Source organism: Nycticebus coucang, chromosome 18, assembly GCF_027406575.1.
Source record: "Nycticebus coucang isolate mNycCou1 chromosome 18, mNycCou1.pri, whole genome shotgun sequence".
Classification (NCBI taxonomy): Eukaryota; Metazoa; Chordata; class Mammalia; order Primates; family Lorisidae; genus Nycticebus; species Nycticebus coucang.
The window spans coordinates 50,945,242-50,968,614 of NC_069797.1; the positions used below are offsets into that span (position 1 = coordinate 50,945,242).

At 42.7% G+C, this 23,373-nt stretch overlaps 2 protein-coding genes across 2 annotated transcripts in view; one reads left to right on the forward strand and one right to left on the reverse strand.

Annotated features, from left to right (window-relative positions):
- Positions 1-18,568, reverse strand: part of LOC128571104 (39S ribosomal protein L30, mitochondrial-like) — a 32,850-nt gene extending 14,282 nt beyond the window's left edge. Inside the window, exons 1-4 of the mRNA XM_053570754.1 lie at positions 18,502-18,568; positions 7,788-7,943; positions 6,995-7,241; positions 6,571-6,651 (exon numbers count right to left, since the gene is read on the reverse strand). Coding sequence (XP_053426729.1) covers positions 6,571-6,651; positions 6,995-7,241; positions 7,788-7,943; positions 18,502-18,568 — 551 coding nt within the window. The remainder of the gene's footprint in view (positions 1-6,570; positions 6,652-6,994; positions 7,242-7,787; positions 7,944-18,501) is intronic.
- A 505-nt stretch (positions 18,569-19,073) lies between these two features.
- Positions 19,074-23,373, forward strand: TOB1 (transducer of ERBB2, 1). Its single transcript, XM_053569999.1, has 2 exons — positions 19,074-19,365; positions 21,407-23,373. The coding sequence occupies exon 2, from the start codon at positions 21,553-21,555 to the stop codon at positions 22,600-22,602; it is 1,050 nt and encodes a 349-aa protein (XP_053425974.1). The 5' UTR covers positions 19,074-19,365; positions 21,407-21,552; the 3' UTR covers positions 22,603-23,373.

A 23,373-nucleotide genomic window follows, 5' to 3' on the forward strand; every position in this document is an offset into this window, starting at 1 on the left:
GCATAAGGCGGTGTGATTGTATTTGTTCTCATTTTGTTTTTTTACTTCAAAATAAGATATGTGGGGTGGCACCTGTGGCTCAAAGGAGTAGAGCGCCAGCCCCATATGCCAGAGGTGGCGGGTTCAAACCCAGCCCTGGCCAAAAACTGTAAAAAAACAAAACAAAACAAAATAAGATATGTGCACTGTGCATAGGAATTTGTTCATAGTTTTGTTTTGTTTTTTAAACTATAGTCCGGTCAAAAACTGCAAATAAATAAATAAATAAACTATAGTCCAGCCCTCCAACGGTCTGAGGGACAGTGAATTGGCCCCTTGTTTAAAAAGTTTGAGGACGCCTGATTTAAAGTGTGATTCTTTATGCTGCTTGAAGGGAATAAAGTTCTGGCTCAGCACCTGTAGCTCAGCGGCTAGGACGCCAGCCACATACACCTGAGCCAGTGGGTTCGAATCTAGCCTGGGCTTCCCAAAGACATAAAGCCCTAACCGTGGGATTTCAGGCCCTTAGCAAGGATATATTTAAGGTCAGGGACCCACCTCCCTTCAGCAGCTTTCAGCTCATCTTCTGTAGACCTGCCTTTCCCAGGTGAGCAGGGCACGGGGCAAATCTCATTCAGAAGGGACTGAGGTGATTGGTAAAACAAAGGAAATTTGGAGAAGACTGAGGCACACCTTCCCTTCTTTGTAGACAAAAAATTCCAACCCCCAAAATAAGTAAAATAAACAAGGATTCCAAAGAAGAGAGAATATTAGGTCATGTGTTATAGGTCATGCCTTATAGACCACAGCTACATAAAGATAGTAAAAAGTCAGATGGCTTGCTCTAGAATTTGACCTCTTCCGAGGTCTTTATATTACTCTCAAAGTTTCCGTTGGTATTGTTTGCCTTGCTAGACTGTTAGTCTCTAGAGAGCCAGGATCATTCATTATCACGTTTATGATTCAAGAGACTAGCATGGGGCTTTGCACAGAAAGAACCGGCACTCAATAAATGATGTTGAATTGAAACACAAATTTAAGCCTAAAAAGCAGAACAGGAAACTTAGAAGCCAATAGGTCCAATGGTTCTGAAATTCTGAAAGGCTTCAAATATCAGCAGAGGAGCCAGGAGAACAGGTGTCTCAGCCCATGGAAACTGCTGGCCTGGCCCAGTGGCCACCTGTCTCCCTTAACCCCACCTCCAGCCAAGAGTTAGTGGGATACTGGTAACCGTCAAGGAGAGGCTGCGTGAATCCTCAGAGTGCAGTGCCATATTGAACTCCCATTACCCACCAACCTCTGTTCAGACAGAGGCAACTTTGCCTGCCTTTGGGCAAAGTGGAACCTGTTTGTGCCCTAGACCTGGCTCTAGAGGCTGAACACTTTCAACCTCTCAATTATCCAAGGCAAAGCAAATAGTTCAGAAGAAACCCTGGGAGGTGTCACACCCCAAGACACTAGTCAGCAGCTCTGTCGACTTGTTACTATCACTATGGGTGCCTGCCCCTCAACCTTGGGGGGATCCTTCCCCAGCATCCACTCTTGAGGTTGGCATCCCAGGTCCCATACCTCTCTGGATGAGTGTGGTGGTGAGTGTGGTGGCTCTGGGCAGTTTGTCTCCCTCTTTCTACTACTCTAGCTCTGCTGTATATATCTGGGGACAGGGCCAAGTAAGGGGTCCACTGAGGCAGAAGCCCCAATAACCACTTGTCACTCCCTTTCTAACCCAAAGCATACTGTCAGGCGCTCCCTCCAGAAAGAAGGGCAAGCAGAGGAGGGAGCAGGAAAGATTGCCTGACACCTCCCTAGGTTCCCCCTAACTAGAGAATAAAGTTCAATCTCTTTTTGGTATGCAGAGCCCTTCCCAGGCTGGGCTCACCCACAATCATGGCCTTATCTCTGCCTCTCCCCACTCTGACTTGACAACCACAGCCGTGTGCCTCACACATGCACAGGTTCTGAGTCCGGAATGCCCTTTCCCTGCCCATGAAGAGACACCCTCCCTTTGGCTCAGTCCTACCTTCCCTCCCCCCCAACCCCCAGGCAAAGACAGCCTAGCCGCACCCTACTGCAACTTTTGCCCCTACTACAATCTACCTGGTAATATAGCTGAAACATTCATTCATTTGTTCATTCATTCATTGAACAAGTGCTTATCAAGCACCAGATGAGCAAGGCCCTGGGCTTGGTTCCAAGGATCCCAACGGGAGCAAAGCAGGCCCGAGCTTTACAGATTTTATAGCCCAGAGGTGGAGGCAGCCACTGAGTAGACATCTGCATGGGAGGGATGGAGCAAACGGCAGGGGTTTGCTCTAATAGCAAGAGTGGGGTAGCTCCCCCTAAGGAAACAGACTAATAGCCAGCTAGGTAGGGGCTGATGAGATGAGGGGCAGGAGAGAGGCTGGGGCAGAAGGACAAGTGAGAGGCCTCTTGTGGGAGGGAGCGGGATGTACTGAGGAAGTAAGGGGGGGCCGAGGAAGTTGTGCAAACGGCAGGCTGCCACTGGTTGAGTAGGCAGGGGCCAGACCCTCAGGGCCTGGAGACCACAGTGAGGGCTCTAGTCCTGGTCATGGGGTAATGGAGACGCTAATGGATTCACCTCAGCAGGAGCTCAGCGATGGGCACATGTGTGATCTGCATTTTTTAGAAGATCTATCCCTCAGCCCGGGGGTACAGAAAAGGTTAGCAAAGGGAGCCAGGGGGGCGGCTGGTGCAGTGTCCAGGGAGGAGGTACTCGTGGCCTGGACAGTGCTGGGCACACTGTAGCAATACTCGGGAGGTCAGGTTGGTGATCTCCCGGGCAGGTTGGAGATAGCGATGGAATGAGCACAAAGGGGTGTCCCAGACGACTCCTGGGTTTCTGGCTTGGCAAGTGTCTCTCCCATTAGTCTGGGGCTTCCTTAGTCTCCGACCCCTCCAACTCACCCTGCAGAGCATCTTCCAAGGAGCCTTCCTATGGATAATGCTTATGGAAGAGAAATCCAGACCCAGAAAGGGGCAAACTCTCTATTAGGAAGTGTGTTAGTGTTAAATTAAAGCCATTTTAACCCAACCATTTACAGAATTCTTGTAACAAATAGGTATTTCGAAATGCACAAAAATCAGATCTTTCCCAAAGTGACAAATTAATGGTTTTGGAATGTAGACAGATAGGTGGAGTATGAGAATTCTGTTTTGATTTTTTTTGCAGTTTTTGGCTGGGGCCGGGTTTGAACCTACCACCTCCAGTATATGAGGCTGGCGCCCTACTCCTTTGAGCCACAGGCACCGCCCTCTGTTTTGATTTTTGTAAGAGATAATAGTTTGAACTAAAGGAATCTTTTAGAAATAAACAACGACATAAACAAAGAAGCCCTCAATATGAAGACTCTCTCTCTCTCTCTCTATATATATATATAAATACACACACACACACAAACACACAATAAATGTTAAAATATAGTTAATATTTAAGCTGGACATGGTGGCTCACGCCTGTAATCCTAGCACTCTAGGAGGCTGAGGCAGGTGGATCACTTGAGCTCTTGAGTCCGAGACCAGCCTGAGCAAAATTGAGGCTCCATCTCTACTAAAAATAGAAAAACTGAGGCAAGAGGATTACGAGAGCCTGAGCTGAAGGTTGCTGTGAGCTCTGATGCTATGGCACTCTACCCAGGATGACAGCTTGAGACTCTGTCTCAAAAAAAAAAAAGAAAAAGAATATATATATAATATTTTATATTTTATTGCAAAAGTAACTGCTCAATGTGAAAAATTCAAGCAATATGTAAAGTCAAAAGTGAAGCTCCTAAAGCTACCCCTCATCAAACATAACCTCTTTTTCCTGTGCACCAAAACGTATTTTCCACTTTTATTAAAGAAGAGATTATTCCTTTTTTCTGTGGTTTTCTTATCTTCCCAGGATATCATAGTCATTTGCAAGCATGATTTAAGGCAATAGCTAAGCCACAGGCTCTAGAGAAAAATAATTGAAGTTCCAGCTGTGTGCTCTTAGATGAATGACTTGCTCCCTGTGCCTCAGTCCCCTCATCTATAAAATACACTAGTTGCGGTACCCTCTCACAGAGTTCTTGTTTATTAAGGCAAACAGATGCCAAGGAGGAAGCACAACGCCTGGAACATAGTATTTTCCTCCATCAGCACAGCTCCATCTCATCGACACCTACAAAGTGTAAAATGTATCAAAATTACCCAACTATCCTTCATTGATGAATGCTTGTTTCCTTTCCCTTTGCAATTCTAAATGGTTCTGACGTGTCTTTAAAGATATACGTTCCTGGCTTGGCACCTCTACCTCAGAGGCCAGGGCGCCAGCCACATACACTGGAGATGGCGGGTTCCAACCCAACCGGGGCCTGCCAAACAATAATGAGAACTAAAACCAAAAAATAGCCCGGCGTTGTGGCGGGCGCCTGTAGTCCCAGCTACATGGGAGGCTGAGGCAAGAGAATCGCTTAAGCCCAAGAGTTTGAGGTTGCTGTGAGCTGAGACACCATGGCACTCTATCAAGGGTGACATACTGAGACTCTGTCTCAAAAAAAAAAAAAAAAAAGGGCGGCGCCTGTGGCTCAAGGAGTAGGGCGTCGGTCCCATATGGCGGAGGTGGCGGGTTCAAACCTAGCCCCGGCCAAAAACAAAAACAAAAACAAACAACAACAACAACAACAACAAAAATATATATATATATGTATACACCTTTCTGCACACCTGTGAACATTTTTGTTCTCACCAAACTGATACCCACTTTCACTCCCACCCTCATTCTGAACCAATTTGAATCCTTTCCCCCACTCTTTTGTCAACACTAGCAATTAGCAATGCTTATCAAATTCTATCAAACCAAAAGACAAAAAAAAAAACAAAACAACTCATTGTTTTATTTTATTTTATTTTTTGGTTTTTGGCCAGGGCTGGGTTTGAACCCACCACCTCTGGCATATGGGACCAGCGCCCTACTCCTTGAGCCACAGGCGCTGCCCCAACTCATTGTTTTAAATGTGTGTTCCCTGTGTTGTTAGTGAAATTGTCATTTTGTGTGTTTATTAACAAGTTGTCTTCTTTACTTCAGTGAATCAATTTCATCTTATAGTTGGTCTATTTCCATTAGGTTTATATCTTTTTTGGTTGTTGATTTGTTGGGAGTTCTTTATACATTATGAATATTATTCTTTTGTTCTTTAAGTTCTTTAATTTCTCAGTTGGACATTTATCTTTTAATATTATTTATGTTTCTTCAGTATTACAAAAGATTTAAATGTGTAATCTGCTAATCTGTTATTCATAGAGAAATGTTTATCTGTAGAATACCTTAAGCTTTTCTTTGGCTTTTAGGATAAGAGCCTTCCTTAGAAAGGCCTACCCCAACTTAAGGTTTTAAAAAATGTTTGCATACATACTTCTTACTTATGGGTATCTTTATTGTACCGTCTTTAAACTACCCGGAACTTTTGTGTATGATGGGATATAACATCTTTCCCCTAAAATTGATATTTAGTTGTCCCCCACAAACTGTAATTACCATAATTAATATAAGTTCCTATTTACACAGTATATATTTCAGAATCCTCTGTTTTATTTGTCCATTTGGCCATTCCTACATCAAGATCACATTATTATTATATCTTTGTTGTATATCTTGACATATAACAGAAGATGCTCCTCTCATTCTTCCAGTGCAAAACGTTCTGGGCGACTCTTGTACATTTACTCTTCCAGATGAATTTTAGAATCAGCACATCCATAAAACATCATACTAGAGTGCTATTAGGCTTAATTTGGAGGAAAATTGTATCCTTTTTAATACTGAGTCTTTTTATCCAGAAATATAAGCTATTTCTCTGTATATTTAGTATTGACATGTCCTTCAGAAAAGTTTCATAGTTTTCTTTTTAATAAGTCATGTATATATATATAATATATATATATATTTTTTTTTTGAGACAGAGTTTTACTATGTCACCCTCGGTAGAGTGCTGCGGTGACACAGCTCACAGCAACTTCAAATCCTTGGGCTCAGCAATTCTCTTGCCTCAGCCTCCCAAGTAGCTAGGACTACAGGCACCTGCCACAATGCCTGGCTATTTTTTGGTTGCCGTTGTTGTTTTAACTGGCCCAGGTCCGGTTCAAAGCCCCCAGCCTGGGTGTATGTCATGTACATTTTTCAACATTTTGTTCCAACATACTTATATTTTTTATTATTAAGGTAAATAGTATCTTTTTTCTATTACATTTTCTAATTCATTGTTGTTGCATAGAAAAGCTATTGAATTTTTGTGTTTATTTCCTAACATACCACTTTATTAAAGTCTCTTAAAAGCTGTTGGTCTTGGGCATTCTGGACAAATAACCATGTCATTTATAAACAATGCCCATTTTATCTCTTCTCATGCTGATGTATAAGTTTTATTTCTTTTTCTTCTATTATTAAAATAGCCAGATATTCCAGCCTTGTTTAATAATAGCAATGTTACCAAATCTGTTTGTCTCAATACTGACTTTAAAGAAAATGATTCTAATCCTTCACTTTTTTGGTATTTAAATATATTTTAACAAAGGATTCTCATCATTTTAAAAAAATTTACATTTTTTAACCTGAAGCTGTTCTGGCGTGAGGATGTAACTGTTTTCTGTTCCTCAGGTTTTAGATGCCACTGTACTAGTAATTCCCCAGTGCTTTTTTTTTTTTTTAAATAGAGTCTCACTCTGTCACCCTGGATAGAGTGTCACGGCAGCATAGCTCACAACCACCTCAAACTCTTGGGCTCAAGTGATGCTCCTGCCTCAGCCTCCCTAGTAGCTGGGATTATGGGCACCCCCACCTCATCCTCCCCAATTCCTCTCCCCCAGTAGCTGGGACTATGGGAAACCCCCTAGTTTTTCTATTTTTAGTAGAGATGGGTCTTCCTCTTGCTCAGGCTGGTCTCAAACTCCTGAATTCAAGCAATTGACCCATCAACCCACCTCGGCCTCCCAGAGTACTAGGATCCCAGAGTGCTAGGATTACAGCGTGAACCACCATCCAGCCTTCCCAGTGCTCTTGAGGCACGTGTTAGACATGTGTTCCTCTGTTGGAAGTCCTTGTGGCAACTTCGGGGGCTTGATTTTTATCAACTGTTCAACCACTTTCAGTTTTGTATTCAGTGAAGGGATATTCTTGTGAACTTGAGGGGTATGCGCTTTTTCTAACCCAAGCATCTTTATTGCATCTTTTCCCCAACAGGGATACTTCTTTGTACTATTTATTCTGGTAAGAATATGAAGTTGAAGCTCGGCACCTGTGGTTCAAGCGGCTAAGGTGCCAGCCACATACACCTGAGCTGGTGGGTTCAAATCCAGCCCGGGCCCGCAACCAAAAAAATAGCCGGGCATTGTGGCAGGTGCCTGTAGTCCCAGCTACTTGGGAGGTGGAGGCAGGAGAATTGCTTGAGCCCAGGAGTTGGAGGTTGCTGTGAGCTGTGATGCCATGGTACTCTACCCAGGGTGACTGCTTGAGGCTCTGTCTCAAAAACAAACAAAAAAAGAAATATGAAGTTGAGGCTTGGCGCCCGTAGCACAGTAGTTACAGTGCCAGCCACATATACCAAGGCTGGTGGGTTCAAACCCAGTCCCGGCCAGCTAAGCAACAATGATAACTGCCACAGAAAAATAGCCAGGCGTTGTGGTGGGCCCCTGTAGTCCCAGCCACTTGGGAAGCTGAGGCAAGAGAATCGCTTGAGCCTGAGTTTGAGGTTGCTGTGAGCTATGACGCCACAGTACTCTACCAAGGGTGACATAGTGAGACTGTCTCAAAAAAAAAAGAATATGAAGTTTATGAGGTTTCTGTGCATTTCCACCATTCTTTTCATGATCTGCAGGTGAAGGCTGAAACACTTTATCCAGAATGGTTGACTCGGTAACTTTGTGACAAATCCAATCTGTATGAAGGAGAGAGACTCCATTCTTTTTTGTTACAGTCTGTAATCTGCCTACTTAGCCTTTGAACTACTGTGCACAAAATCCCTCCCATAGCATGGTGATTACTCTCGTTAGAGGCAGCAGGCCCACTAAATGTTCAGCCTGAGTTTTGCCAGCGAGGGGAAGAGGAAGAACTCCCTTTACCATTAAGTACAGCATTTGTTGTAGTTTTCTGACAGATACTTTACCAAGTTAAGCATATTTGCTTCTCTACCTTACTTAAAAGAGTTGAGTTTTGTTTTTTAATCATGACTGAGTAATGGATTTTATCAAACACTGTTTTTTGTACAATCAGTTGAAATGATCACTACCCCCCCGCCACTTTGGTTTATTAATGCAGTGAATTGCACTAATAGATTCTCTAATGTTGAACCCTCTTTGCATTACTTTTAATACACTGATTCAATTTGCTAATATTTGAGTTAGGATTTTTTTCATCTGTGTTCATAAGCAAACTTGACCTTAAGGACAGTTCAAATGAAAAAAAAAAAGACTTTGTTTTTCTTTTATCGTTGTTTCTCTATCCTTGTCCACTTTGATATTAGTGTTACATCAACTTCATAAAATGATTTTGTAAGAACTTTATGCTTCCCTAAACTCTGAAAATTCAAATAACACAGGATTGCGTTGGCAGAGCATACCATAAAATCACCTGTCTTTTCTGCCTGTAGATTTTAAACTTTCTTTTTTTTTTTTCTATCACTGGAGGTCTATTTAGATTTGATACTATTTCTTAAGTCAATTTAGATGATTTATATGTATTTTCCCTGAGAATTGTAAGTTTAATTGTAAGTATATAATATGATCTTAATTATTTAATAACCTCACTTCTACAATTATGTTATTTTCTTATTCCTAAAATTGTCCATTTGAGTCCACTTTGATCAGACTTATAAAACTTTTCTCTACTTTACTGGCCAATCATCAGCTTTTGATTTTAGGTATCTGATCTTTGTTTTTTATTTCATCAATTTCTACTTTATTTTTATTAATTTGTGTATTCCATTTATTTAGGTCTATTTTCCTTCTCTTTTTCTTGCATCTCGAGTCGAATGCTTAACTTAGTTTTTCTCATTTTTTAGTAAGTATGTTTAAGAAATAATTTTTCTTCTGATTATCCCTTTATCTGCATTGTGTAGAATACATAGTAATCACATTGTTGTTACTGTAAAACAATCTGTTGCTTTAGTTTTGATTTCCTGTTTAACTACAAATTACATGTAATTTCAGGTTTTGTTTCTTCTTTAATGTTAGCACTATTTAAAAAGTGCTTTCAAATTATAAGTAAATAGATGTTTTGCTTTATGTTGTGAATTTCTAGTGTTAATGTTCTGTGAGTAGTTCAGGTCTTGAGGTTTTCATTTTGGAAAATTTATGGAAATTTTCTGACATACCACACAGGCAATTTTAAAACCAGTCCATGGATAGTTGAAAAGAATGTCTCTTCCTAGAAAATCCTATAAGAACACAGATATCTGTGTGGCGCCCATGGCTCAGTGAGTAGGGTGCCAGCCCCATATACCGAGGGTAGCAGGTTCAAACCTGGCCCCAGCCAAACTGCAACAAAAAAATAGCTGGGCGTTGTGGCGAGCACCTCTAGTCCCAGCTACTCGGGAGGCTGAAGCAGGAGAATTGCCTAAACCCAGGAGTTGGAGGTTGCTGTGAGCTGTGATGCCACAGCACTCTACCAAGGGCGACTTTGTCTCTAAAGTGAAGTGAGACTTTGTCTCTAAAAAAAAAAAAAGAACACAGATATCTACTAAATCAAACTTATTCATTTATATTAATGAAATCTTTAATTTTTAACTGATCAATATATCAGTTTTCTCCCTCTGATTTCTTCTGTTATTTCCTGTCCCTTGTTCTCTCCACTGGTAACTTCTGGAATCCCTGTTCATCAATATCAAATCTCTTAGACTCGGTATTCTGAGTGTTGTTTAACTTTTTTTCATATTAACCATATTGAAAACAGAAGAACAATGATTTAGTGTTGGAATCCAAATACCACTGGGCATGTGAAACCATCTGGTGATGGATTGTGTAAGTACTACACAAATAACATTTAACAGGTTAATAAAACAGCACATTTTAGGAAAAGCACATTGCAATGCAAATGATCAAATAGCAGAATGCTAAATTTTATAAAATTTGAAAAGTCAAGTCCAGTCAAACATTTGTTAAGCATCCTGTGGATGGTACAGGCACAGGGCAGTGGAAGCTGCTGGTCTGCTCTCATGACAACTCAAGTGTCTCCAAGAAACAGGACATCTCTAAGACGGCATGGATCCTTTGACAGTGGGAGATGTGAACCAGTAAACACATTCTTCCACTGTTTCTTCTTCTTTCTTTTCTTTTTTGTAGAGACAAGTTCTAGCTCTGTCGCCCCAGGTAGAGTGCAGTGGTGTGATTACAGTTCACTATAACCTTGAATTCCTGGACTCAAGTGATCCTCCCAGTTCAGCCTGTTGAGTAGCTGGGACTACCGGCATGCACCACCATGCCTGGCTAATTTTATAAATTTTTTTTTTTTAAGAGATGGGGTATTACTGTGTTGCCCAGGCTAGTCTCAAACTCCTAGCCTCAAACAATCCTCCTGCCTCGGCCTCTCAAAGTGCTAGGATTACAGTCATGAACCACCATGCCTGGCCATCTTCCTATTTATTGAAGGCAAAATTCCAAATTTCCTATTACAAAGTCCTTGATAACTGGGCTTCTGCCTACCACAAAGCCCTCTCTCTAGATTCTCACCTCTGAACCCTACACACCAATCACTCTGATCCACTTACCCTTCCTCAAATAGTCTGTGTTCTTTCACCGGAATAGGTAACGACCTAACAAAGTCACCAATTACTATTGACTGCAAAGCACTAAAACGCCTGTGTGCAAAGGCATGGTCCTTGCTCTAAAAAAGCTTGGAATCTAACAGAAGAGACAAGACATAAACATATGAAAACTCGATAAACTAAGACTTAAATAATGATGTAAAACATCAAGGAAAGAGATTCTGAGAGGCATTTTGAAGGTGGAAAGGAGAGAATTAAGGACACCGTATACGACAGAAGGAAGTGCTAATAGCACTTGTTCGTAGTTAGAAAGCAATTTCACGTACTTTTTCCTTGAACTGATTCAAATGGTACTAGAATTTCTGCCGGACATAAGCAGCAAAGAAGGAAGACAAAAAGGAGGAGGGGAAGAGAAGTGGAGAAGGCAGGAAAGAGGAAGGGAAGAAAATATGAACATCTATGTAGGGCTTGACAGCTCACAAAGCATTTTCGCAGGCATCACCTCATCTGATTCTCACACAGCTCTGAGGGTAATTACTGCTTCTATTTATTACACAAAGGCTGATACTCAGAGCCGTCCTACCCAGCTACTATCCGGCAGAGCAAGACTCAAACACAATCCTCTAATAATTAGAGTCTAATTTCAAATTCATAATTTTTCTATTACGCTCCACTGAGGATGAGATAGTAGGAAAGTAGGAGCAATGTTGGAATAACCTAGGTCAGTACAAGAATATGCTAAGTCTTAAAAGTCAGAAGGAAATATTTCAAGGAGTTACCAGTTAACGGTGTGAAATGTGGCCGAACAGTCAAGAAGAAAGCCTGATCATTAGAACTATTTTGTTTTGCCTTTTTGTTTCTTAGCTTTCGTTGGTAACCTGTGAATGGGTCACAGCCTTATGAAGGCATCAAAACCAGGCGTAAAACGTTTGGGTAAGTTCTGGAGGGAGGTTTATGATCAGGATCACGTTCAGCCGTGTATGGGATACATGACATGCAAGATGTTCATACGAATTGAAGATAAACATGTAATCAGAGAAATACAAATTCAAACAGCGGGTATCATTTTACCTATCAAATTAGCCAAGAATTAAAAGAAGATTTTTTTAGTACTAATTGCAATGAGGATACTCTGGGAGGGTAAAATAGTATAATCCCTTTGGAAACTAGATTGCCATTATGTATGACAAACTTCTAGAAATGTCCCTTCTCTTTGACCTGATAAGTTCACTTACAGAATCTAGCCCAAGGAAATAATCAGAGGTGTAGTTAAAGATATGTATATAAAAATATTTGTTAAATATGCTTGTTTTTAATACAGAGAAATTTTTTTTAGAAATTTACATACCCAGTGAGGGTTAAATTATTCTAAATCTATAGAATGGGCTATACTATGGAGTTATTCCAAATGATGATTATGACAAATGCTCAATGTCAGGGAAAATAGGAACAATGTAACATAAAACGAACTGCAGGATACAAAATTGTATTTGTAATAGAAACTCATTAGGAAGGAAATGGAGCAAGATGGTTAGCACTGCGTGGTGAGATTATAGATGATTGCTATTTTCCTCTTTATTTCTGTGTGTTCCAAATTTTCTATAATAAGCATTTCCAAGTTTTATAATGAGAAAGAAGCCCTGATATTTTAGACCAGAGGAAGAATTGTTTTGACTTTTTTTGAGAATCAAGTTCAACATGTAATGTTTAAATGTAAGTCATGGAACACTTAATGTAGCTTAAAGAATGGGCCAGATCTAGGCAGTTACTAGCATTAATCAAAGCCCCTATCTCTCTGAGTAACTTACATTTTCTTCATGGTTAGGAGAAGGCTGCTGCAGCTCCTGCCATCAGATTCATGTTCAAGGCAGTAACAAGGTAGAAGTGCCCCAGTAGTGATTTTAAAAAATGGCCCCAAATTATTTGACATTCCTCCCTTGAGAGGTAAAGGTTATGTTCTCTCTTTGAATCTTGCTTATGATTACTTTGATCAATAGAATAGGGTAGGGCTGGGCATGGCGGCACATGTCTGTAATCCTAGCACTTTGGGAAGCCAAGGCAGGAGGATTGTTTGAAGCCAGGAGGTCAAGACCAGCCTGAGCAAGAGCTCATCACTACACAAAATAAAAAGAAATAGACAGACATGGTGGTACACACCTGTGATCCCAGGTGGGGAGGCTGAGACAGGAAGATCACTTGAATCCAGGAGATTGAGGCTACAGAGAGCTACAGTGCAGTCACTGCACTCCACCCTGGAGCGATACCCTGTCTCAAAGGGGGAAAAAAAAAAAAAGGGTATGGTAGAAGTGGTGCTTTGTGAATTCTGAGGCTGGGTCATAAAAGGCTATGCAGCTTTTGCATGCCTTAGAATGTTCACTTTCCAGAAAATCCCTCTGCTTCTTCTCAGAACCAGCTGCCAAGCTGTGAGAAGTTGCAGAGGGAGTTTAGAGGCCATGAGGAGGCCTCTGAGCAGTGCCTCAGCCTTTCAGTAACCCCAGTCCAGGCACTGGACATGTGCATGAAGAAGCCTCTGGATCTGTGCCGTCCAATTCAGGAGATGCTGTCCACATGTGATTATTTAAATTTAATTCAAATTAAATTAAGCTTTAAAAAATTCAGTCCCTCAAAGTGGCCACATTTCAAGTGCTCCATAGCCACATGTGGCTATCATCTTGGACAGCACAGATACAGCATATTTCCATCATTGGAGGAAGTTCTGTTAAACGCATCTGTTCCAGATGACTCCTGGGTAGCTGAACCTTCCCCAGCTGAGGTTCCAGACATTGTGGAGCAGAGATAAACCATCCATCCTCTTCTGCCCTGACTGAATTCCTGACCCACAGAACCCAGGAGCATAATAAAATGGGCATTTTTATGCCATAACAAATGGCTGTTTTAGATAGTTTGTTATGCGTCCAGTAGTAAGGGGAACTCCTTTGATAAGAAAATGAAAGTGCTCTCAGGAACTATCCAGCTGGCCAGGCTGGCGGCTCATGCCTGAAATCCTAGCACTCTGGGAGGCCAAGGCAGAAGGTTCGCTTAAGGTCAGGAGTTTAAGAACAGCCTGAGCAGGAATGAGACCTCTGTCTCTGCTAAAAATACAAAAATTAGCCCAGCATTGGGGAGGGCGCTTATAGTCCCAAACTATTGGAGAGGCTGAGGCAGGAGGATCACTTAAACCCAGGAGTTTGAGGTTGCTGTGAGCCAGGCTGATGGCATGGCACTCTACCCAGGGTGACAGGAAAGGAAAAGAAACTATCCCAGCTGACTTCTGTTTATGTCATAACTGGCAGAACAGTGTCAATGCTACCCCTACTACAGCAAAGCCTGGGAAAACATACATTTAGCTCTTACAGTCGCTTTAGTCAGGAAGACAAGAAGATGGGAATGGGGCCTGGGAAGCGGGTAAGCTGGCAATGTTGTCTGCCACAACTGCTGTTATGTATATATATAACTATATTCCATTTTAGTAAGCAGAGCTGCATAATAACATATGCAACCCATGCTTTAAATGTATTTAAAGTACTCTAATAACATTTGCTCACAGAGAACTTTAAATAAATGTTCTTTGTGCTTAGAATGTCGTGAACACTGTATCACTTCTAGAATCTGCACTATGATCTCTTGCTGAAATCAAAATCCCCGTCCTTAGCTAATGGAGAGAAATTTCAAGATTCAGTTTGGATTTCTGTTCATCAAGATTACAGGGAGCAAGCGAGTTATAAGGAAAAACATTCTCTTTATCAGGCCCCAGTTGCTTCAGTGGAATTGCCCGTTCCAAAGATAAATGGGTTTGTTTAAGATTATCTAGTTATCTTTTAATTACAAATGTCTGTGCGCCAGGCTCTGCTGGAGAATGTATGGCCCTCCTTTACAAACCCATGTGACAAGCCACAGGAAACTACATTGAGGTTCCCTCAGACTAAGTGCAATGCCTTCCTTTGAGAAATGTTTAGGAAAGACTGGTTTATTTGCTTTTTAATAACTCAAAGGTTAGTTTCTTGTTTTTTACATTAATTTTAAAATTAGTATGCTATGGTTTGTGTTGCATGACTGTCTAAAAAGAAATGAATAGGGCAGCACCCATAGCTCAGTGGGTAGAGTGCTGGCCACATACACTGAGGATGGTGGGTTCAAACCCAGCTCAGGCCAGCTAAAACAACAATGACAACTGCAACCAAAAAAAAAAAAAAAAAAGCCAGGCATTATGGCAGGTGCCTGTAGTCCCAGCTAATAATAATGAGAAGAATATTCTTATATTTGTAGGTTGCTTTCTTTTCAAATAAAGGAAAAATGTCAATTCCCTAGAAGTAATAAGCCTCAGTAAATACACACAGTGTGATAGGCATTCTCCTGTGATCCTGTGCCAATCTACAAGGAAACAATAAGAATTAGAAAGTTTAGGAAACATCTCTTTCAGAAATCAAGGTGCTGGGCTGGGCACTGTGGCTCACCCCTACAATCCTAGCACTCTGGGAGGCCCAGGCAGATGAATCTCCTCCTGAGCTCAGGAGTTCAAGACCAGCCTGAGCTAGAGTGAGACTCCATCTCTTAAAAATAGCCTAGCATTGTGGTCAGTGCCTCTTAGGAGGCTGAGGCAAGAGGATCACTTGAACCCAAAGGTTTGAAGTTGCTGTGAGTTGTGACGCCATTGCACTTGACTAAGGGCAACAAAGCAAGATTGTCTCTAAAAAAAAAATAGGGCGGTGCCTGTAAAAGGGCGGCGCCTGTGGCTCAAGGAGTAGGATGCAGGTCCCACATGCTGGAGGTGGCGGGTTCAAACCCAGCCCCGGCCAAAAACCACAAAAAAAAAAAAAAAAAAAAAAAAAGTTGGGAAAAATAAAATGAAATCAAGGTGCTTTGTGTGTATGTGTGGGGTGGGGTGGGGGGTGAAGTAATAATTCAAGGTACTTTCAAGAATTGTATTTTCTGATGATACTGGAAGTTATTTTCTATCAAACAATTATTACCTTTATTTTAAGGCATGGCTAGGAATTCTGTGGAAAGTAAGATGTGAGAGGCAAAGGCTACAGTTTCTAATGACTATCATTTGCTTAGAGAGAGGTACCTGCTTGATTGTGATACCACCTGGAGCCTAATATTAAATTCCTTTGTTTCATCTCCATAAATCTAAATAATATTTAGCAGTCCACTCCCCTGCACAATCCCATATTAAATGTTAAATAGTAATCAGCCACATGAGGGATTCTTTAAAATGCAAAACTTGGATAAAGGAAATTTTATACCTTGTGACTGGCAATGTTCAAAGATATAAATGCCTTCCCTTCTATTGGCAGTCCATATTTGAAAAATAATTACATTATTCATGTTAGGGCCATTGAGTTTCTAAATGTGGATTTTTTTATTGAAAGGGACATTAGATATTATGTAATTTAACCCTTTTGGTAGAAAACTAAAAGTTGATAAAAACTGGGTTGAAACTCTGATCTTCTAATACCTCCCCTTCACTGCATTTTCCAGTATTCTATGAGGCCTTGATGTGTTTGTGTGTTTATATTTGTTTTGAAGTTTTGAAACCCTTTTTATACCACTGGGCTAAGTAAGAACCAATAACTCATACATTTTTGACATCTACATTTCTGACTTAAAAATTTTATTTACTGCTGGTTTGGTGCATGTAGCACAGTGGTTATGGTGCAGGCCTCAGGCACCAAGGCTGGTGGGTTTGAACCCGGCCCCCCACAGCTAAACAACAATGAAAACTGTAACCAAAAAACAGCCAGGTGTTGTGGCAGGCACCTGTAGTCCCAGCTACTTGGGAGGCTGAGGCAAGAGAATTGCTTAAGCCCAGGAGTTAGAGGTTACTGTGAGCTGTGATGCCACTGCACTCTACTGAGGGCGACATAGTGAGATTCTGTCACAAAAAAAAAAAATTATTTACTGCTATTGGTATTTAATCAGCACCTATTAGATGAATGCTGTCACATTTTAAATTTGGAATTATGAATTGGGACATTCAGAAAAGAGAATTTGTGCCTTTCTTTTACAGAATTCTTGAAATATAGATAGATGAATAGTAATTTTGTCAAGCCTATCTTTAGTTAGACATTTTAATCTCAGCCAAGCTTGATACGCTCCCCTAATTATAGTAATATATTTTCCAAATTACAAATAAAGACACATGGTCCTGAAATTCTGGATGTTCGGTATGGTAACATTATTTTCTTAATGGTAAGAGACTTTATGCTTCTTTTAAAAAATCAAGGGTTTCTCTTGGTAAGTCATTCCCAAAATACCCTACCTAGTTTCTTGCAATATCTGTTCTCAACTAATTATAAAATTAAAAATAACTCACTTTTATTACAAAGGAAATTAATAATTGTCCTTCCAAAAAAACAAAAACACACGAATGAGCAAAAAGAAGAAAACAGAACGAATAATTGATATTAGATATTTTGATGATATTTCAATGCAGAGGAAGGGGCATTTTAATTTGAAATGCTTGCCATGCTTTCACAATTTAATTCCATTTTTGTTTGCAACTAAAAAACCTAAACTCTAAAAAAAAGTCCAAATTTAAAGAGTCACTGAAAAAACTATGGTTCAGGAATCTGCCCAATAAACATGAAATCGGTCACCTGACCGCTCCCCACCCTTAGCCCATTCCACAAACCCATCTTCCCTCCCCTTCTCACAGGCTTTGAGACTTTAGAAACGTCCTTTCTCAATGCAATTCCTTCTAAAAGGGAGAGGCGAGAGAGTCAGGGTGGAGAAGAAGACTACTTCCAGATTTTGAGTGCATTAAGCGAAAAGCTTCTAGGACTGACACGTAAAGCGGGTTTGTGCCCAACGAGCACAGCTGGTCTACACGAGCCCACCCCGCGAACACCCCACTCTCGAGTGAGCTGCGGTTTAACTTCCTTACAGCAGGTTAAGAACGTAGGCCTCGCAGTTTTGAGGGGAAGGCGGCGCCCCAACTGGTGTTTTTCCAGGAAGTGCTTCAAGAATGCAGAGGAAAGGGGAAAGGGAAGGCCAGGCCATGGGCGTTTCATTCATTGCTTCTCTTTCTTCCCTTTCTTCCCCTCCCCTCCTTAGCTCCCCCTAGACTTTCTCTCCCCTTTTTCCCCAGTCGCAGTTTGACGTCGGTCTCCTGGATACCAGATGGCCAATCGCCTGGTTGCTAGGGGACAAGCGCGGCCAATGAGGCGTCGTTGCTACCTGTGAGTAATATTTTTAGCCGAGAGGGACGCTCCATTCCACTCCCAATGTAACTTCGTGTATTTCTGTGGGGCAGGTTGTGAAGAGTCATTCGCTTGCTCCCTTAAAGTTCCTCTCTTTCTCCACTCTCGCACATATTTCAATCGAAAATTATCTAAGATAATCCTGCGCATTACAGGAAGACCTCGTGTTTATTCTGTGCACCGGTGTGAAAGTAAGCCCTTGAGACGTACGCATGCATGTGTGTGTACGTATACGCGATTGTATATGTGTACACCCAGAGACAGCGCAGTCTGGCATGGTGTCGCCACATCCCGGGCCACGGAGGCCTGGACTGAGACGTTTGCAATAAAATGTGATCCTTCTCAAGTCACCCCCGTCTCTGAGCTGCTGCCGGTTCGCACCAGGTGGTCTGAAGTGGCACTGCGGAGGCAGTTAAACTGTCACCTGGCCGGGAGGTGTGGCGAGGTGGCCTCTCTTCCCCACCCCCAGCCTAGCACCACAGCTTTGGGTTCTGCTGTTGCCACTCTCTGGGTGGCAGTTGGCCTAGGCCTGTAGGTGATTAATATGCAATTAATCGGGGGCACGAGTCCCGGTCACAGCTCGCCCATTCTCTGCAGTGGGCTGGGGGCCGACTTGGTAGCTAGTCCGCGAGTGTGACTTTCCTCGGCCATAGCCCCGCTCGGGTATAGGGCATTTTCTGTACCCTCACCCTTCTCTCTCCAAGCCTGGGGCTTTTCTCCGAATTCTCCCCCTCCACTTCTCCACCGGCTTCACTCCCCTCCCCCCTCTCCCTGTGCTCTCTGCCTAGACAGAGCACCAGCCACCCTACCGCACCCCTTTCGCCCTCACTGGCACGTCTCTCTCCCAATCCCTTTCCAAATTTTCTTTTAATCCCGCCCACAGTCACTACAGATCGTCGGTTCATTGGTCTTCCTGGAGCCCGAGGGGTGTGACTTTCTCCACCCTGGCAGTCCGCCGCCCGTCAGGACATGGGCAGGCGGGACTTGGCCAATGGCGTCGGGGGGCAGGGCAGGGGCGGAGCCAGCCGGCGAGGGTCTGGGGCGCGGGGCGGGGAGGGCCGGGAATGGGTACGCCGCCCGAAGTGTGACGCGGGGCGGGCACGCGCACCCCTACGGAGGTGATGGGGGGCAGGGAGGAGAATATAAAACGAGAGGCGGGGTGCGCGCCGCGGCAGAAGGAGCGAAGCTCTGGCCCGGCACGAATAGGGCTACTACGGGGACGCTGGGCCGGGGCACTGGGCTGTGTGAAGTGAGCGCGCTCGCTTGACCCCAGTCCCCGCCATCCCGAGCCAGAAGCAACAAGCTCCCGAGGCCTCAGTCCTCCGCCCGGCGGTGGCCACGTCTTGCACTTGGCCAACTCGGCGCTCCGACCCTCCCGTGTCACCGCCCTGCCGCCCTTTCCCCAGCCCAGCCGCGGGCTGCTGGTGGAAGCAGCCCCGAAGCAGCCCGTAAGTATCGCGGGGCGGCGGGCGGGGTCGGCGAGGAGCGGGGAGCCCCGGGCCGTGCAGCGCCAGAGGGGCTGCAGCCTCGTCCAGCCCCCGCCCTTCGGGGGTTCGGGACGGGCGATGTCGCGGCCCGGGGCACGGAGGGGCAGCCGCCGGGATCCGAGAAGAGCGGCTCGGAGGGGCGGCGGCGTGTCGGGCTTGGTCGTGGCGGGTGACCGGGGAAGGGCGGCCGGGGCGAGCTGAAGGGAGTCGGGGGTTGGGGCGCACGGGAGGAGCGGCTAGCTCGCGGGGAACGCGGGGGTTCGAGGGGGCTGGTGGCCGCCGAGGCCGAAAATGGTGCCGGGGAACCGGTGCTCCCCGGGGCGCTGGCTGGGTCCCAGGAGCCTGGGGCTGGGGGCGGGGAGCGGCGGGTCAGGTTACGGCGGGGGGAGGGGAGCGGCCGACCCGGCTGCGGCGGGCGCCCCGACCTGCTCGGCGCCGGGTGCTCGGCCTCGGGAGGTTGCTTTTCCATTTCTTGTGGCGGTCCTCCTCCTGCCAGGAGGCTCGTCCTCTCTTCCTCCTTCACTTCCACCTCCTCTTGCTGTTGCTGCTGTAGGGCTTGGGCTCCGAGGGCTGTGAGCAGAAATCTAATGAGACTCAACTGGCTGTTTATGTAATTCTTCACACTCGCGTCTTTCTTAAGGCGGTGCTTTAAAACTACCTTCCACCGAGCCTGATTTTGGCTCGGCTGCACCTTCAAGCAGTTGGGCTTAATCGGCCGCCTGTGCCGGCTCTCAGGCTTTTGACTTGGAAAGTGTTTGTAGTTTGGGGGCAGCCAGGGATTCTTTTTCCTTTGTCACCACGGATATGGAAAATGGAACAGACGAATTCGTACCAACTTGATTTTTAAATGCCCTTTTTAATCAACCACAGTGTACAAATAGATCCCCTTCGCAAATATCTTGTTTACCCTTGATCTTTTCTTATCCCCACCCAGTGCTGATCCAGCAAACGTTTAAAGGTCGACCTTATCATACTTGCCTCTCTGGCTGTTCTCTTATGGTGAGAGGGAGGGAGGTGGTTTTTAAAATCAAAATAAAACTCAGAACCGCTGGCCTTTACGCAGAATAGTCGATGGAATTTTAAAATTCATTGTTGCTTTTGTTACACTTGCAGCCGAAGAGGTATTTTTAGGATTTAGAAAAATATACACAGTTGAAAAAAGGCACAGAGAACCTCCATTATTGTGTGCCCCTATATATTTAAGACGACAACTGTAAGATAATTTGGTTCATAATCATTCAGTAGGATGACAATTCATTTAGTATTTAGTACTTTTAATTGTAGCATCATGTACTTTAGAAATTAATAATTTTTCTAACTTTTCAAATTTCTACGTTAATGATAGAGCAGATTTAGATAGTATATATCCAAATGAACTAAAATATAGTATCCACTTTTTTTTTTTTTTTTTTTTGTGGGGATTCACCACCTCACACCACTTCTCACCTCCCAATTTCTTTTTTTTTTTTTTTTATGGACATTTTTATTTATTTATTTTATTTTTGGGGGGGCTGGGGCTGGGTTTGAACCCACCACCTCCGGCATATGGGACCGGCGCCCTACTCCTTGAGCCAAAGGCGCCGGCCCAGTATCCACTTCTAAATTGGTGAATAACAATAAAAATTAATGACTACCTTCTAAAAGTGGTATATGTATATGGGGCATATGCTGAACACAGTTTCTAGTAAATATTCTTGTGAGAATTGAAGAAAGAGAGTGCATATTCTGGAGATATGTTTCTTAGAATTCTATTTAAAAATTAAATAGGGTTTTCAAAAAAATGTTATTTTAACCATAAATCTACAGTTTCCTATGAGATTTTGAGCTTTAATAGACAATTTTTTACTGTATATTACTTTGTTTTTGTACTAATTATATTTTTCAGGCTTTCTGGCTGGTCACATTTTCAAAAGTAAAATTACTGTGGGGTAAAACAAAAAGGTCCTGGGACTTACATTACATTTATCTTATTTGGATATGTTTGCTTTTGTTTTGTTTTAAGGAACAAGATCACTCAAGGTGAAGGATAAATCTACCAATACCAGCACTTTGAATGAAAATTTGTTTCCCTGCCACAAACTGAACACTTTTTTTTTTTTTTTTTTGGTGGGAGCATTGAAACAAACCTAACTTTGTGGCATAGCAGCTATGCAGCTTGAAATCCAAGTAGCACTAAATTTTATTATTTCATATTTATACAATAAGCTTCCCAGGAGACGTGTCAACATTTTTGGTGAAGAGCTTGAAAGACTTCTTAAGAAGAAATATGAAGGGCACTGGTATCCTGAAAAGCCATACAAAGGATCAGGGTTTAGATGTATCCATGTAGGGGAGAAAGTGGACCCAGTGATTGAACAAGCATCCAAAGAGAGTGGTTTGGACATTGATGATGTTCGTGGCAATCTGCCACAGGATCTTAGTGTTTGGATCGACCCATTTGAGGTTTCCTACCAAATTGGTGAAAAGGGACCAGTGAAGGTGCTTTATGTGGATGATAGTAATGAAAATGGATGTGAGTTGGATAAGGAGATCAAAAACAGCTTTAACCCAGAGGCCCAGGTTTTTATGCCCATAAGTGACCCAGCCTCTTCAGTGTCCAGTTCTCCATCACCTCCCTTTGGTCACTCTGCTGCTGTAAGCCCTACCTTCATGCCCCGGTCCACTCAGCCTTTAACCTTTACCACTGCCACTTTTGCTGCCACCAAGTTTGGCTCTACCAAAATGAAGAATAGTGGCCGTAGCAACAAGGTTGCACGTACTTCTCCTATCAACCTCGGCTTGAATGTGAATGACCTCTTGAAGCAGAAAGCCATCTCATCCTCAATGCACTCTCTGTATGGGCTTGGCCTGGGTAGCCAGCAGCAGCCACAGCAGCAGCCATCCCAGCCACCACCACAGCAGCAGCAGCAGCAGCAGCAGCAGCCGCCGCAGCAGCAGCAGCAGCAGAAAACCTCTGCTCTGTCTCCTAATGCCAAGGAATTTATTTTTCCTAATATGCAGGGTCAAGGTAGTAGTACCAATGGAGTGTTCCCAGGTGATAGCCCCCTTAACCTCAGTCCTCTCCAGTACAGTAATGCCTTTGATGTGTTTGCAGCCTATGGAGGCCTCAATGAGAAGTCTTTTGTAGATGGCTTGAATTTTAGCTTAAATAACATGCAGTATTCTAACCAGCAATTCCAGCCTGTTATGGCTAACTAAAAAAAAAAAAAAAATGTACAAGTTAAAATGAATGGGCCCAAGGGGGATCTTTTGGTCTTTTTTTTTTTTTTTTTTCCCTTTTACCTCCTTGAGATTTTTTTTTAAGCTTATAGTAAGGATACATTCAAGCTTGGTTACAAAAATAAAACATGCATCATTTTTCATTTGCCAACCAAGCACAAAGTTATTTTATACTGACTGTATATTTTAAAGTATACTCTCAGATATGGCCTCTTACAGTATTTAAGATATAGCAAGGACATGGCTGATTTTTTTTTTTTTTTTATAAAAAATTGGCACTAATAAGTGGGTTTATTGGTCTTTTCTAATTGTATAATTTAATTTAGTACAAAGTTTGTAAAATATCAGAGGATATATATATTGTTTCTACGACATGGTATTGCATTTATATCTTTTTACTACAGTGATCTGTGACAGCAGCAGCTTCATGTTGTATTTTTTTTACTGAAATTGTAAAATATCCATCTTAAAGACATCAACTATTCTAAAAATTGTGTACAGGATATTCCTTTAGTGGTGGAATTAAAATGTACGAATATTTGCTTTTTAAAAAAATGTATTTTCTGTTAAAGGTTTAAAGATTTTTGCTATATATTATGGAAGAAAACGTAATCGTAAATATTAATTTTGTACCTATATTGTGCAATACTTGAAAAAACGGTATAAAAGTATTTTGAGTCAGTGTCTTACATGTTAAGAGGGACTGAAATAGTTTATATTAAGTTTATATTAAAATTCTTTAAAATTAAA